We start from the raw sequence: 15,677 nt of genomic DNA, 5'->3' as shown, positions 1-15,677 counted from the left end.
GCATGCTACGCCTCTCCCTTTCCCTCCCCCGTGGAAGCGATGCATACAGAGGGCTGAACTAGGTTGGTCTGGTCTGGTGAGCCTGGCTAGAACTGGACTATTCATTCCGTGGCACACATGTCGGCAACCCGTATCACCTTACACAATCACAATGACAGCCGTGAGGCGTCGAAAGAAACTGTCCAGACCACCGTGGCAACCAATCTCAGCCTGACTGGCCAACTAAGACGATGCTGTACCTAGCTACCTGACCTACTGGTCTCCCTTACCTATGTGGGCTCCTTGGTCCCTTCTTGGACGACGAGGTAAACCAACTAGCTAAGTATGCCTCTCCCTACCGATCAGCCTCAAGCTGCCCATTCCCTCTCCTGCCCCTCCTCCCACTTTCTCCACCCTTGGGAAATCTTACATACTCGTATATGTATGTGTTTTTCTCTGTTTTGCTTGACGGCCTGACAAGTTCCCTGGCGTCTGCTCTTTTTTTTTTTATCGCGTCTCTCACTTTTCTGCTGACTGATTGACTCTGACGTCGTGGTCTCTTGCCCTTATTTACTGGTGTTTTTTCGGTAGAGGGGACGACTCTCTTCTTAGCTAGTCCTACACAATACTTGCATAGCACCCTCATATTATCATGGACGAGAATGGAATGACACCGCACAGAGAGCAGCGGTTCGTCATTGCTGTGGACTATGGCACAACGTATACGGGTATGTTCATCCCTTGATACAACCACCACACACGTAGACTCGCATGTTTTTGGTATACTTGTTCTTCTTTTGCTGCAGCTGCTGATCACTAGGCCTAGGTGTCGCCTACGCGACTCCCAACTCCAATTATCTCCCGCTCGACGAGATCGACCTGATGGAGGACTGGGGACACAACATGGGCAACCACAAAAAGATCCCCAGTGTCATCTCCTTCTCGCCGTCGACCGAGGCCATGGAGCAGCAGTGGGGTTACGACCTGAGCGAACACGCCATCTCGGTCGTCCACACCAAGCTGGAACTCGACCTGCAGGACGTGTCGGGCGAGCTGGACCTCATGCTCCACGCCCTCGACGGCATGTGCGACTTTAGCTTCCAGCACATCAAGGGCGCGGGCGCCGAGCACGCCTTTAGCGACAAGTCCGCCGAGAGGGTCGTGACCGATTACCTGACGAGGGTGTTTGAGCACCTGCTGGCGGCGATTGCCAATTTCTCCTTCTCCATCAGGATTCGCGTCCCGGTTGATCTTGTGGTCACTGTACCGACGGTATGGGATAATTCTCATAAGCCCCAAGGGGAACCGAACCCCCCTCCCTGCCCTCCTCTTTTACCTGCGTCCCTAATCTCATGAACTCACAGGAATGGTCCTACCGGGCCAAAAACTCGACCTTCCGCGCCCTCACCACCGCTGGTTTCAACCAGCAAAACTTCCCCAAGCTGGCCAATGTCTTGTTCATCACCGAACCCGAGGCGGCGGCAATCTACACGGCGCGGTATCTGAAGGATGAGGTCCGCGAAATCTTTCTCAAGGTGGGTTTAATGTGCTGGGAGAGAGCGTCGCCCGACCGCGAAATTCTTTGGGAGGCACTGGGAACTGACGGGAAATTCTCGCGGAATTTAGCCAAATTCATGTTTCATTCTTTGTGATGCGGGTGGTGGTACCGTCGTAAGTCTCTTTCCCATTCATCCATTGGTGACATCCTCCGAAATTGTGCAGATTCTTACGGTGGGACTCTCGCGTGGCAGGATGTCGTATCGTACAAGGTCAAACAGGTGGAACCGTCACTCGTGCTGGAGAGAATCGGAGTACCAACTGGTACGTGTATCTCTTCCCCTTGCTCTATACTTTATACCACTGTCCTAGCCGTGCGGACACCCGATGGACGACATACATGCTAAAGCTCCAGACAGGCGACAAATGCGGCGCCATCTACATCGACATAGCCTTCAAGGAATGGCTGAGACAGCAGCTCGGCAACAAATACTACGAGAAACTCGACCTGAACCAGGACCTGCAGCGCGTCAGCTCGCACACGTGCGAGAGCAAGGCCATGCGCGAGCTGATGAAGTCGTTTGACGTGCTGAAGAAGCAGTTCCACAAGAACCACAGGGACATGGCGCTGGATCTGCCCGCGCCACTGCACAATTTGACCCTCGAGGGCCGCGTCGACTGCGGCGAGATCAAGATCTCAAAGTAAGAAAGCACACACTTCGACATCTATGCTTGAGCCAGTGTTGTCCCCTCCTGCTAACACTCTCAACTCTTTTCCCTTCTAGTGCCACAATGACTGGATTCTTCGACTTTTGTGTGGGCAAGATCATGGATTTGCTTACGGGGCATATCCGCCAGATTGACAACCTGGGCAAGCAAGTCAAGGTGAGATTTCTCCGCCTACCTACCTACACCGCCTCTCTTGCGGGATGAAACAGAGAAGAGAGAGAGAGAGAGCAAAATACTAACCAAAAAAAATGAATCGCTTTTGCTCTTGGGACAGAACATCTTCCTCGTCGGCGGCTTCGGCGAATCGCCTTACCTGCAAGAAGAGATTGAATTCTCGCTGCGCCTGAGACGGATCAAGCTGCGACGGCCCGACACGTCGTGGACGGCCGTGGTCCGGGGCGCCGTGCTGCACGGCATCGAAAAGGACACCATCTCGAACCTGTCGATCGCGACGGCGTGTCCGCGCCACTTTGGCATCAGCGTCAGCGAGCAGTTCTCCAAGATCCACCACGAGGAGCGCGACATCACCGTCAACCCCATCACCAACTCGCAGATCGTCGAGGGCCAGCTGCTGTGGATGCTCAACAAGGGCGACCTGGTCCTGTCCGACACCCCGACCACCGTGTCCCAGCTGATTTCTCTGTCGTTCCGCGAGAATGACAAGGCCAAGCGCCACCTGACCGTCTACTCGTACTCGGACGACGAGGACCGGCCCAACAAGATCAAGAACTCGTTGGACGGTAAGAAAAAACCCCCCCCTCTCTCTTTTTTTCCTCCGTTTGTCCCCTTTCCTCTTGTGACTTTCGCGGGGGAGAACCCCCGCACCCCCCCTTTTTTTCCCGCCCAACCCCCCTAGCTACGGTCCTTTATTTTTCATTGGTATAATGGACCTGAATCCCTCCATTGCTCACATCTGGTGGTTTGGTTGTGTGTTTTAGAACTCACCGTCTCGCACGTCCTGGAGTACGACCTGACGGGCATCGACCGCAAGCTTCTCGAGAAGCCAAAGGGCCGCCACGGCAGCTTCTACCTCGCCCGCCTGAAGCTCACGCTCTCACTCTCGGCCAACCGGCTGAGCTCGGTGCTCTCGTGGAACGGCGTCGAGCTGGCTGTGGGGGATGAGACGTGGTAGGTGGGTAGGTAGGTAGGTTTGCCCGGGGAGGGAGGAGGGGGGATAGGGTGGCATACCGAGAAGAGAAGGGAAAGACAGGATAGGAAGGAGATGAGGGAGGGAAGGATGAGAGGCAAGGGGGAGAGGAGGGGGAGATATTCAAGACGATTTACGCCACGGATGTACAAGAAGGCAAAACAGGTGTGTGTATTCGAGCGTGTTTTTGTGAGGTGAGAGAGAGAGAGCGGGAGAGGGAGGGAGAGAAGGGGGTGTCCTCTCAAAACTAATATTCCAAAAAAATGTCCCCGGAAGAGAGAGGGGCGGGGTCGACTATATCACATCCATCCAGACTAATCACCGATGTTGTCATGATTACCGGGTACACCTGTCATGTTAGCTATGTACCTGACTATGACCGACGACCTGTATACCTATATCTATACCGAATGTACCCCAGCCAAGGTACTTGAGACTTGGACATTGATACTCGAGTGGGTCTTTAAGTACCTACCTATTTGGCTGGCCAGGAACTGGCCAGGATGGACGCATGTATCAATCATCTCACGAGCATAGTGAAGAGCACCTAAAGAGGAAGGTCGAGGCTGGCCTAGTCCTAATACGGCAGTTTGATGATCGCCGGTTGAGGGGAGGGGGGGGGTTGTCAAAGCACTTGTGGTTCAGGGAGGCCGTCTCTGAAGACTCGCTAGCTTTGTAGTGTGGCCGGTGATATCGTGCGATTTTTAAAGTCGGCATCAATCAGGTCGTGATGTGACATACGTGAAAGGCAGGGGTGTCGATGATGAGAGCAATGTGGAGTGAATTGGGCATTAAATGATAGAGATAGCACCGAATGTATTAAACGCGATCCCACATCACACATCAGGGTGAGAAGGTCGACTGACGGCAAAAGTGACGATGGCAGTGGCGTAATTCCTTGTTGTAAACCATCTCGCTGTCATCGCTCGAGTGAGACGATTTTGATCTCGGTGGCGACCGAGTGGAAAAACCCACAGTACCGCAACCCATCCGGAATCTTACATGGTACTTCGCGCACTGTAAACTTGAGATCGTCTCGACAGATGGCCGCGAACTGTGAGAACGTCTCGCTTCGAATGGCGGCAGAAATGAGTATGACGACGTCCGGGAAGCGGGCTTTGAGGATGCTCAGCAGCTCGGCCAGTGGGCGTAGGATGTCGGGGTGGTAGGTAACGTCGGCGCCAATGATGAGATCATAGCGCATGGCTGACTTCTCGGCTTTACTCAGTAACTCAGCAATTGCTGGCTGATCCGTCCAGTCCAGTTGGAGAACTTCTGGGGATATGCACCCATCAAGCGTTCCGTTCTGCTTGTTCAGCAGGACATTGTTCTCTAAACTCTCACAGACAAGCCCCGAGCCATCGGTGGCCAGCACAGACGACGCCTTGAGGTGGATTGCGCATAGCAAAGAAAGAAACCCAGTTCCAGCCCCTAGTTCGAGGACGTGCTTGTTGTTTACGATGTCTGGCCGTTGAGTAAAGAGATACCACGCTAGGTGCAGTGCAGCCTCCCATGTACGAAGCCCAACATTGCTGCCTCTCGAAAGGAGATTGCTCGCTTCATTGATGAGGATTGGTCGTACTCCTCGCGCGTCAAGGGAAAGAGGAGGATAGTATGAGTGGACACGCGATTGCTGTGCCTCGTCTGTCTGGTCCCCGTGAGGAAGACTGGACAGGTAGCCCATGTGCTCCATCAGATGATCCGAGACTTGCTGCAGCGTAATTAGACGTGAGTGGTTCAAGCTTTGGGAAGGTAGAATGACAAGGATGTAGGAAGGGGATGGTCGTTATCAATGGCTGCGCCTCCGAGGTTTCAGCCTACATCTTGTTCAGGATCCTTGCAAGAGTTTTCAATCTCTTCAATCAGACGCCGCAGTATCCGGACCTGATACCACGGGGGAGGCAAGTATTTGTTCCGGCTAGCATCGAAAAAATACCGATACAAGCAGTCCTGCACATCCGGGTTGACCAGGAGCGCGCCAGGAGGATAAGTCACATCATTGATCTGCTGCATGTACTGCCGATAGAATTTGATCACGATTGGCTCTACTCCGGCCCGAGCGATGTCCATCTTGAAAGTCACCAAGGTTGTGAGAGGTACGTTGTGTGCAATATCAAGAGCAGAGATGTCCGAGTATCAGACATGGATAGGAGCATGACCCAACATGCGTTGTGTCTTCACGCATCAATACAACGACAGAAATTACAAAGGAGTCGGAGTTGGAGATATGTGGTGGAAAAGCCACTAGCCTTATACGTAGTAGCGCACAAAGCGCCAAGATTTCGAAATGCCAAGCCCACAATTTTTGCGGGAGGGAGCGAATCTTTGCTCAACACCGCAGCCCTTCCACAACTGCAGTCAATTCGAGTGTCAACCAAATTCTTTTCGACCAGCTCGACAGTTCCATCCCATCACTGTCTCGATTGCGATCTCCCGTCGAACAGACCACCGCAAAGAATCGCAATCATGGCCGACTCACCGGTTACCATCCGAACTCGCAAGTTCATCACCAACCGACTTCTGTCGCGGAAGCAGATGGTCCTGTAAGAGCGCAACCTCTCCTCCCCGTTCTCCCAACCCGATTGCGCAATGGAAATCTCTACCAAAAAAAAAAATAGAGAGAGAATCTGAAAACTGACATGTGTTTGCCTTTTTTCCCTCTACCGCAGTGACGTCCTCCACCCCAACCGGCCCAACGTCTCCAAAGACGACCTCCGCGCCAAACTGGCCGAAGTGTACAAATCCAACAAGGACCAGATCAACGTGTTCGGCATGCGGACGCAGTACGGTGGCGGCAAGTCCACCGGCTTCGCCCTCATCTACGACTCGGTCGAGGCCATGAAGAAATTCGAGCCGCACTACAGATTGGTCAGAGTGGGTCACGCTACCAAGATCGAAAAGGCCAGCAGACAGCAACGCAAGCAGCGCAAGAACCGGTCGAAGGAGTTCCGAGGCACGGCCAAGACAAAGGGTGCGAAGAAGGACAAGAGCAAATAAATGTGAGGTCGTCTCAGGAGGAGAGGTTGTGGTGCCTGTGGTGGTTGTGGTGGGTGAATGTGGACTGTTGAGCCGGATCGAGAAAAGGCAATGGTCGCGCCTGTGCTTGTTTCATGTACCAGAAGAAGGGCAAATGAGAAATCCAAGCCTGGCGTACCATTTTTTTGCCCTTTGAAAGCAGATTTGACGGGACAGGCCGCTGTGCAAAAGAAAAATATGGAGAATGTTAACGCCCATTTCCAGAGAAAAAGGACAGAGCCGCCCACATCAATCACGTGCCATCTTGAAAGGTCGAGGGGTGGAAACCTTTTTCTGCATCGAACGAGTTTGCGGAACGGGGGCAATATGGCGCAACGAGAGAGATCGACACTGCAATTGAAATGAATATCAAAACACTGTGAAATGCAAAAAGAGAGAGAGAGACACACACACGAGTCGTCGTCACGCTATGCCACTTCTAACCCGCTGCCTGTGTGACTTCTGTTCGTACGTTGTAATACACAACATGACCATCTTGCTCTCATTGAGCCCGTGTGAGGTGTACCAGAACACTAAGTAAACCAGGGAGACAGCGAGGTAAGGGCAGCATTGCGTGAGTGGTAATGGTACATGGTTCGTGCTGCCCTAATAGTTCTCTTCTGCTCTGCTTCCCAATCCCCTAAACGACTGGACTTCGACGGACTGTGGCCTTTCTCTGTGTGCGCTGCTCGCGCGCGCAGCAGGAACGAATATTATCTCAAACCCCGCCGCCCGTGGGTAGTGGGCATAACGTACACGTCTGGGAAGAGCACTCATACATGAAACCTTCCTTTGCGAGACCGCATACTTTTCCTTCCCTCTCCCAACCCCATCCATATCCTTCATTGTTGCCGGGACGAGGCCACCAGCTCGAACATTGTAAGTCAATTTAAATCGATGACCCTTCCCATACAAACTTTTTGTCTCGGTGCCTTCTCCTCCTCCGTTTCCTCCTTTTCCAAAATCACGCGGTAAGATCAAGAACCAAAAGAAAACAAGGAGGTGATATTACTTGCCGCCGCCGCCGCCATGATAGCCCGAAAGGCAGTACCAAATGCCCTTGCCGTGGTGCAGTCCCGCGCTCTTTTCTGTGGCATGGGTAAACCCTCCTGTCGCTTATTAGGTTTATGTGGTTCGTACAACATCGCAGTATACATGAAAACAGAATGGAACGCAGACACGAAAGCCGAGCAACGTTGTTTTGAAATAGTACAACACAGGTATTAGACGAGGATTGCCGCTTGTGGGGACACGCGTAGAGAGGACGGTATCACAAGCACCAAGAGGCCGTTGTCAGTATTTTGAAGACGTATTGCTGAGCGAAATGGCTGTGGTGCGAGTCGACTCAGCCGTCTGACAACCAGAACAGTCTGGTCTGCAGTCATGTCCGCCAGGTTCTTGCTGTGAGACCAGGGCTCGTCCGTAGAATGAACCGCTGAAGGACTGATTGGCAGCTCTCATGGGTTGTGAGTTGTGCCCATCAACTGAGCCTTTGTATCCGTATGCCACAGCATGATCCTCCACCGTGGACTTCAAGGTCTGGTGAGATACCGCACCCAAAGGCGAATGTTGTGAGAGTGTGTCGTCCGTTGGGGCCGACGTTACTACTGCGGGCTGGGCTTCATTGACGGCGAGTTGCTCGCCAGAGGCCACTGACGTCGCAGAGAGCACGTCGCTCAAACTCATCTGGCCGTATGTCATGTCCTGAACTCGATAGGGGAGGTTCTCCCTGGAATTGTGTTGTTCTTGAGCTCCACTTGGTTCTACTGGGGATGAGACGTGCTGAACAGATGTAACACCATCACCGTTCCAGAAGGTTTGGCTGCGTTGACTTGCAGCAGAAACCGGCAGATCGACTGAACTGGCAGGTGTAGGAATGTAACTGCGTGCATTGATTGGCTGGGGCAGGATACGGTCTGATGGCAGATTTCCGCCAGCCCCCATTGTCTGGAACGATTGAGGCGCTTCGTTGGGCATCGTATAGGATGTGCCACTTGCCTGAGAATTGGGTTGATGGACATATTGCTGGGTCTCTGGCCAAAGCGAGCCAGGATGTGGTCGAACCCCATGGCCATGGACATAGTAAGCGTTGTTTGTTGACATTGGATCCGTGTTTGGAAGAATGTATGGAGGTGGTTGGGTCGTGTAAGGACTGGTTTCTTCGTCATCTGGGTATGGCGAGTAGGGTCCGACGTATTGTGCTCTTCCCCAATCAACATTTGAACTTTGACTAGTGTATCCACCATAGTCAATGCCATTGGAGACAGCGTGATATTGCAGACTGCTTTGTGGGCTACACCTCGAGGGCATCGAGACGTAATTCAGACGATGGTGCGTAGGAAGGGAATACGGTGAATATCGTGGAGGCCCGTGCCATCCCCGAAAGCCATATTGACTAGGATCTACCGAGGAGACCTGCATTTTGTTAGGTTAGTGTGCATAGTTGGATTGCAGAACAAAAGCTCACCCGTAGAAAGCGACACGAGTCCTCCAGCCCCGAGTTCTTGCAGTTTGCACATGCTTGTCTATCACCTTCGTTGCCGCTGCATTTGATTTTGCGTTTCCGGCATCTCTCACACTGCAATGTGTGAGCAAGCGATACGCTGGATATGGCCCCACGAGCGTTTCAATACGTACAGCAACTGGGACACGTTTTCTGGAGCCGCTCGATGCTCTGCTATCCGGTTCAGATGTGGGTGTAGTGCGGCTACTGAGGTGACCTCCCGTCTCATATTGATCATTGATGTGAGAACTCTGGCTCAGGGCCATATGTGGGCCTCTCTCATTGCGTCTGAAGAACTCGAAGTCTGGGTAAAGTGATCGTGTTGAGATCTGGGGCTTTTGTCAATGGGAAGAAATGCAACTTCCGGGGTTTTCCTTACCATGATGCGTGTTGAAAACAAGAGTGGCCAGAAGCGAGCAAGAGCCTTGGGTCCTTCGGCTTCGACCACGGCCAGTCCTGAAGCAAGCTCTCTAACGACAGTCTCGGACCTTGGAGGAGCCCAGAGCTGATTCTGAGCAATGAGATGTTGAGAAGAACAGAAGAGAGCCAGGATCAGGTTGATAGTGACATTTTCAAGGGCATACTCCAATAGGAAAAGAGATGGACAAGCTTCAACTTGTTGCTGGAGCCAGATCGAGGAGGTATGTCATATCATGATCGACGTCAATCTGAAAAAGATTTGCTACTCTCCCAACTTACGCCTGGATCAAGTCACGCCTTCGGAGTTGGCCTTTGAAACCTGATCTAAGATTCCCTTGTAACGGCCATGCTGCAGGCGTCCGACGGTGTGACCATGATGCTTGGTCCACTGCGACAACATGATTCAGTGGGCATAACATGGGCTGACCAGTCATCGACCAACTGATGGAGCGCCTGCCATATCAGCTGTGAAACAAATCCGACGCACAAGGCCAATCAAACCATCATGATGCTCCAGAGACCAACCTGCAAACTGTACTTGAGCAATGAGTGCAGGTAGCATTGGTTCTGGATCTAGCGTCGACAGGTTCCATGTGGGGAAACAAGACAACCCTGCAGCCTCTTTGAGCCACACCTGGTGGGTTGTGGGTTACGCATCTTCGTGCGGACATGCTTTGCAGAGGGTGGGATGGAAATCATCCTGTGTTGTCGGTACTAACCTCAACAAGAGACAGAGGCTGGATACTGTTTGCTCTCAAGATGCCTCTGCTTTGATTGGCCACGAGCCCCTGTAGAAACGTGGCATATGCATCATCTGCACCTGAGCAAACTCACAGCTGGTAATCCCCTTTGAAAATTGGGCCATGGTTAGGGGGACGGAGGGCCAAGTATTTTGCGGAAAATTTCCAAATTCTGATATCGATGAAGATTGGCCACCAACTGCACAGCCTTGCCCTCTAGTAGTCGATTGAGCCTTTGACCGCAGACAGCCCGCAGAGAATAGATAACTTTCCGTATGGCCTCACTGAGTCGATAGAGGCTCTCCTGACTTGAAAAAGGCCAGCCAGTTACGGGATAGGCCCAGGCGCTAAGCCTGCAAAAAACGTTGATGCACATGACAAAGGGTAGCAGTGGTGCATGTCACTAGGAGGAGGCCTCCTGAATCGGAGTGAACTCTGTGGCCAATGTTAGCCCCTGGACAAGAGCTGCACAAAGCCTGCGGAACATCACAGAACATCTTGGTTGCACAAGATGTCAAAAGGTTGACCTCATTCTTCAGAAGCCCAGCGTGCAGAGCAATCTGACAAATCAGAGACTGAGTTTCAGGTGCCTCTCGGTGACACAAAGGCGCATCGATACCAGGATGGAGCCTCAACGAGGCCAGAACCGCCACCACACTTTTGTGAGAGGCTTCCCAGGAAGACCCCTCCACAAGGTGTGCGCACAACAGGAGGTGGTGCCGAAGACGACCCTAAAAGTGCTATCATCCTCAAGGTGACCAGATAGTGCAGGGCGCAGCACCAAGTACTATTGCTATAGGACATCACTATTTGATGGTGCAAAGAGCATGGCATCTCAGCCAGTGGATAAAGATGAGCACAGTGCCATCTGGGGTTGTCAGGTTCTGGGTAGATGCGGAAAATAAATCTCCATCAGCTGACATTTGAAGATCAGCCAGGTGAGATCGCAGTCTCCCTCTATGCAGACTCATGTAGTGCAGAGCAATGCTGGTTGCAGCCCAGACGAGGGTTGATAGCCCGCCCAGGGCAGGGCCGCTGGACCTGTCATCGAAGCGGGTGGAAGCCGAGAAGGAAGGCGGTTCGTGACAGAATCGGGGGATTTTTGTATGACTGTGCATAGGAGAAGAGAAGGGGTGGATAGTTGCATGACCAAAAGTCGTGTACAGAGTACTTTTTCGTCAATTAAAAAAAATCCTGCATTAAAGTTGCTATCAGAACGAGTAAGGGAGAGCGAGTGGTCAAGCAAACTCGGCCTCCACGGTGGTGCTGACATGTGAGAGGACCCAGTTGGACAGATGGCCTGTTGGATCCTCAAGGGGGACAATGTACACCAGGATCAGGAGGTCCAGTAGGCCAACCCAGGGTCGTGGTGGGAGTATTTGCGCAGAGGAGCGGAAGCGTAGGTACTAAGCCTCAGTTCAGCCCATCTTTGGTCTAAGAAGAAGGTCGTTCTCAGCTAGCGGCAGGACTTGTGTAATGAGCAGGGAATCGGGGAGGTACGTCAGGATGAACAGGAAGAAGAAGCTGTGAGCTGGACGAGATATTCATGAAGGGAGGCGATGGTGAGGATGGCGTGTAAAGGGTTCGAAAAGCCCAAATTGGGCCGCAGAGCGCAAGGAGCCGCCTTGGCTGCGGATTTCAAATGACAATAGATGACATTGTCATTTCAATTTATTTTTTCTTGGATGGGACTCGACGGATGGTCAATTCAAAGCAACTCATGGCTTCAAAGCACGTCCTCAGCACCCACCATCCCCTTGCCAATCAGCCTACGGCTTCATCGCACATCATATGATCGCAACCATTGCCTCGTGACAATCGCTATTACCGCATCAGTGACCACACGCGTGCCCCGCAGAAGTGAGTGCCTCAAGGTGCATCTCGAATCATCGCTGGAGCCTTCGCCATGAGTGTGATACTGGAGACCTCTCTCGGCGAGATTGTCATCGACCTCTTGGTTGACAATGCACCCAGATGCTGTGAGAAGTAAGGCCCGTCTCTGCGATGTCGTTGTTGTCAGTGCACTAACCGGTGATTCAGCTTTTTAAAACTTTGCAAAATCAAGTATTACAACTTCTCCCCGTTTCACAGCGTCCAGAAAGGCTTTAGTTGTCAGACTGGAGATCCACTCGGTCCAGATTCGCCCGAAAGTGATGGCGGTAGTTCTATCTGGGGCTTGCTATCGGGCCCATCAAAGAAGAGCTTTACGGTCAAAATCGACCCCAAGCTGAAACATTACCAGCGTGGGACAGTGAGTATGGCAACAGTGCCCTCGCCACACGATCCCGATGAGCGACTCGCTGGCAGCCAGTTCATCATAACCCTCGGAGATGACATTGATTACTTGGACGGGAAGGCCGCCCCTTTTGGCATGGTAGTCGAAGGCTTCGACACTCTGGACAAAATCAACAATGCCTTCACTGATTCCAGCGGTAGACCTCTCAAGGACATCCGCATCCGGCACACCATAATATTAGAAGACCCATACGACGACCCACCAGGGCTGGTTGTGCCCGACTCAAGCCCTGCGCCGACCAAGGCACAATTGGCCACTGTTATGATCGCGGATGATGAAGAATTGGACGAAGAAGTGGACGAAGTGGCCCTAGAGAAACTACGAAGAGAACGAGAGGCAAGAGCACAGGCGCTGACTCTCGAAATGGTTGGTGACCTCCCTTTTGCCGAGGTCAAGCCTCCGGAGAATGTTCTTTTCGTTTGCAAATTGAATCCCGTCACAAACGACGAAGATCTCGAGTTGATCTTCAGTCGGTTTGGCAAAATCCTCTCTTGCGAGGTCATCAGGGATAAACGCACTGGTGACAGCCTACAGTATGCCTTTATTGAGTTTGAGAACCAAAAGGACTGTGAGCAAGCCTACTTCAAGATGCAAGGTGTGCTCATCGACGACCACCGCATCCACGTGGACTTCTCGCAGAGTGTCTCTAAGTTGTCTGATACCTGGAGAGACGCAACGAACTCGAAGAGGGCGAGACAATCCGGGGGGTTCGGTGGGATTGCGAATCTCGAGAAGCGTCGACATTACCGTGAGGACGACGGACGTGGACAAAGTGGCGGCAACTACCGAATGGTATTTGACAAAGAGGACATCCGCCGAAACAAAGAGTCTCGGCGAGAGGAGGAGCCTCGAAGATCTCGGAGCAGAAGTAGAAGCCCGCGACATGACGGGAAGGAATCCAGACGAAACGAGTACCGACCTAAAGATCAGGATAGACGCGACCACAGAGATCGTGGGGAAAGAGGTCATTATCGTGACAGAGACAGAGATGTTGACCGGGACAGAGCACGGCGAGGACAGTCGTATCGCTCGGGCCCCTGGAGGGACAGAGACCACTGAGGTGGAGAAGCAGGAGAGCTCATTTATGCTGTACAACAACTACTATTGTCAGGATCCTAAGCATCAACTACGCGTAATAGTGTACCAAGTCGCTGTAAACTTGGCTGGTGATTGGATTGTATCGCGGTCATGCATCGTATATCTCGTTGATTGAAACCTTGTCATACGTCACCGCGAGGCTGAGATGATTTGGTGAGGGCGAAGGATGCGGAGAATGTTTTGAAACCCTGTCTGACGTTTCGTCTCACCACGCTAAACATCGCTCCCTTCCCTCTCCAGAAGCCGCAGCTCAGCTGAGCCAGCTGAACCAAAGCTGATTTCGTTGGCCCCCGTTTGGGAACTGGTCTGCTTTTGAACGGGTGAGAAACAGAGAGTCTTTGTCCGCCGAAGGGACACCTTTCTTTCTCGCCGCCACTGTCCTACCACTTCCTCTCCACGATCAGATTCCATTGCGATCGCCAACAACAATTCATGATGGCTGCAAACATGGTGAATACGCTTCTCGAAAAGCTCCATCTGACATCCAAGGATCAGGGAGCTCCTGCCCAAGAACCTGGCGAAGAGGAGTTGAAAGCTTTGCGTCAGAAATACGAGAAGGCGAATCAAGAGCATGTCTTTGCCTTCTACGACGAACTCGATGTGGAGGGGAAAGCTGCTCTGTTTGAACAGCTATCCAACTTCGACCCAGATCGTATCAATGTCCTCGCAGACAAAGCCCTCCACCCTCCGAAAGACTCAGACCAGCAGGAAACCTCCATCAACCCCCTCCCCGAATCCGCCACCGCCTCCCTTCTCGACGCCCCCAATGAACAAAAAGAAGAGTGGTACAAGGCTGGACTTTCTCTTATTGCACAGAACAAAGTGGGTGTGGTATTGATGGCGGGTGGACAAGGGACGAGACTGGGCAGCTCTGATCCCAAGGGATGCTTTGACATTGGCCTGCCCAGCAAGAAGTCGCTGTTCCAGATGCAGGCAGAACGGATCTGGAAGGTGCAACAACTGGCCAAACAACATGCTGGCTCTTCTACCGACCCCGTTGTTCCTTGGTATGTCATGACCAGTGGTCCTACTCGAGCACCTACGGAGAAGTTCTTTGAGAAGCACAACTACTTTGGTCTGGCCAAGGAGAACGTTGTCATCTTCGAGCAGGGTGTCCTCCCATGCATTTCCAATGAAGGGAAGATTCTTATGGAAAGCAAATCCAAGGTTGCCGTGGCTCCTGATGGGAATGGTGGCATCTACCAAGCTCTAGTGCTGTCCGGAGCTCGTGCAGATCAACGAAAACGTGGTATTGAACACGTCCATGCTTACTGCGTTGATAACTGCCTGGTCAAAGTCGCAGATCCAGTCTTCATTGGCTTCGCAGCCTCCAAGGACGTCGACATTGCGACCAAAGTTGTGCGAAAGCGGGCAGCAAACGAACCGGTTGGCCTGATTGTGGAGAAGAACGGAAAGCCGGACGTGGTCGAGTACTCTGAGATTGACAAAGAGATGGCCGAAGCCACGGACAGTTCAGATCGCCTGAAATTCCGAGCTGCCAACATCGTCAACCACTACTACTCATTCCGGTTCTTTGAAGCCATTGAAGAATGGGGACACAAGTTGCCACATCACGTTGCGAAGAAGAAAATCCCCTATATGGACACGGAGACGGGCGAGACCGTCAAACCCGAGAAACCAAATGGGATCAAGTTGGAGCAGTTTGTGTTTGACGTCTTTCCATTTGTCCCAATGGAGAAGTTTGCCTGCCTCGAAGTTGACCGCAAAGAGGAATTCTCACCACTGAAGAATGCTCGTGGTTCGGCAGAAGATAACCCAGATACCAGCAAAGCAGACATCATGGAACAAGGAGCCCGGTGGCTGGCGGCTGCAGGTGCTACAGTCGTGTCCGAGGGTAATGACAAGGGTGTCGAAGTGTCCCCACTCATCAGCTATGTATGTTGCGGTCCTTACTTTACAATATGCCTGGGGTGATGCTAACTTTTCTTTTAGGGTGGTGAGGGCCTCGGCTACTTGAAAGGCAGAGAGATCAAGGCCCCGGCTGTGATCGAAAGAAGCCCATCGGAGTAGGCCAATACAGACGGCAAAGGGAAAAGAGGGCTACATGATTATGATTTTGGATGAATAGAATGGCAGAGTTCTGCATTCGGGTACCGGACAGGGAGTTAACAAGCACGCTGGGATGATAAAAAGAGTTACGATATACCGAGTACCTAGACTGAATTGGGTCGCGCACCTTCAGCGGCTCCAAGCGGACATTTTCTCTTGTGTGCTGTAGTTTCACATTACCTG

At 52.2% G+C, this 15,677-nt stretch overlaps 6 protein-coding genes across 6 annotated transcripts; 4 read left to right on the top strand and 2 right to left on the bottom strand.

Moving 5' to 3' along the window:
- Positions 1-631: 631 nt before the first annotated feature.
- Positions 632-3,337, top strand: AYO21_09473 (hypothetical protein; the record flags this gene model as incomplete). The annotated part of the gene is made up of 8 exons (XM_022659407.1): positions 632-707; positions 800-1,251; positions 1,344-1,514; positions 1,731-1,800; positions 1,896-2,178; positions 2,262-2,361; positions 2,480-2,945; positions 3,144-3,337. 8 exons carry the CDS (start codon positions 632-634, stop codon positions 3,335-3,337), a joined length of 1,812 nt encoding a protein of 603 aa, XP_022508260.1.
- Positions 3,338-4,271: 934 nt separating this feature from the next.
- On the bottom strand, positions 4,272-5,422 carry AYO21_09472 (hypothetical protein; the record flags this gene model as incomplete). Its single annotated transcript, XM_022659406.1, has 2 exons — positions 4,272-5,063; positions 5,174-5,422. The coding sequence occupies 2 exons, from the start codon at positions 5,420-5,422 to the stop codon at positions 4,272-4,274; spliced, it is 1,041 nt and encodes a 346-aa protein (XP_022508259.1).
- Positions 5,423-5,818: 396 nt separating this feature from the next.
- Positions 5,819-6,349, top strand: AYO21_09471 (hypothetical protein; the record flags this gene model as incomplete). Its single annotated transcript, XM_022659405.1, has 2 exons — positions 5,819-5,895; positions 6,022-6,349. The coding sequence occupies 2 exons, from the start codon at positions 5,819-5,821 to the stop codon at positions 6,347-6,349; spliced, it is 405 nt and encodes a 134-aa protein (XP_022508258.1).
- A 1,311-nt stretch (positions 6,350-7,660) lies between these two features.
- On the bottom strand, positions 7,661-9,136 carry AYO21_09470 (hypothetical protein; the record flags this gene model as incomplete). Its single annotated transcript, XM_022659404.1, has 3 exons — positions 7,661-8,782; positions 8,835-8,945; positions 9,005-9,136. 3 exons carry the CDS (start codon positions 9,134-9,136, stop codon positions 7,661-7,663), a joined length of 1,365 nt encoding a protein of 454 aa, XP_022508257.1.
- A 2,800-nt stretch (positions 9,137-11,936) lies between these two features.
- AYO21_09469 (hypothetical protein) lies at positions 11,937-13,539 on the top strand (the record flags this gene model as incomplete). The annotated part of the gene is made up of 3 exons (XM_022659403.1): positions 11,937-12,016; positions 12,071-12,966; positions 13,016-13,539. 3 exons carry the CDS (start codon positions 11,937-11,939, stop codon positions 13,537-13,539), a joined length of 1,500 nt encoding a protein of 499 aa, XP_022508256.1.
- A 320-nt stretch (positions 13,540-13,859) lies between these two features.
- On the top strand, positions 13,860-15,455 carry AYO21_09468 (hypothetical protein; the record flags this gene model as incomplete). The annotated part of the gene is made up of 2 exons (XM_022659402.1): positions 13,860-15,320; positions 15,378-15,455. The coding sequence occupies 2 exons, from the start codon at positions 13,860-13,862 to the stop codon at positions 15,453-15,455; spliced, it is 1,539 nt and encodes a 512-aa protein (XP_022508255.1).
- Positions 15,456-15,677: the final 222 nt, after the last annotated feature.

The sequence above is a fragment of the Fonsecaea monophora genome (genome assembly GCF_001642475.1).
Source record: "Fonsecaea monophora strain CBS 269.37 chromosome Unknown Scaff94, whole genome shotgun sequence".
Classification (NCBI taxonomy): Eukaryota; Fungi; Ascomycota; class Eurotiomycetes; order Chaetothyriales; family Herpotrichiellaceae; genus Fonsecaea; species Fonsecaea monophora.
This window is presented reverse-complemented; position numbering and strand designations above follow the sequence as displayed.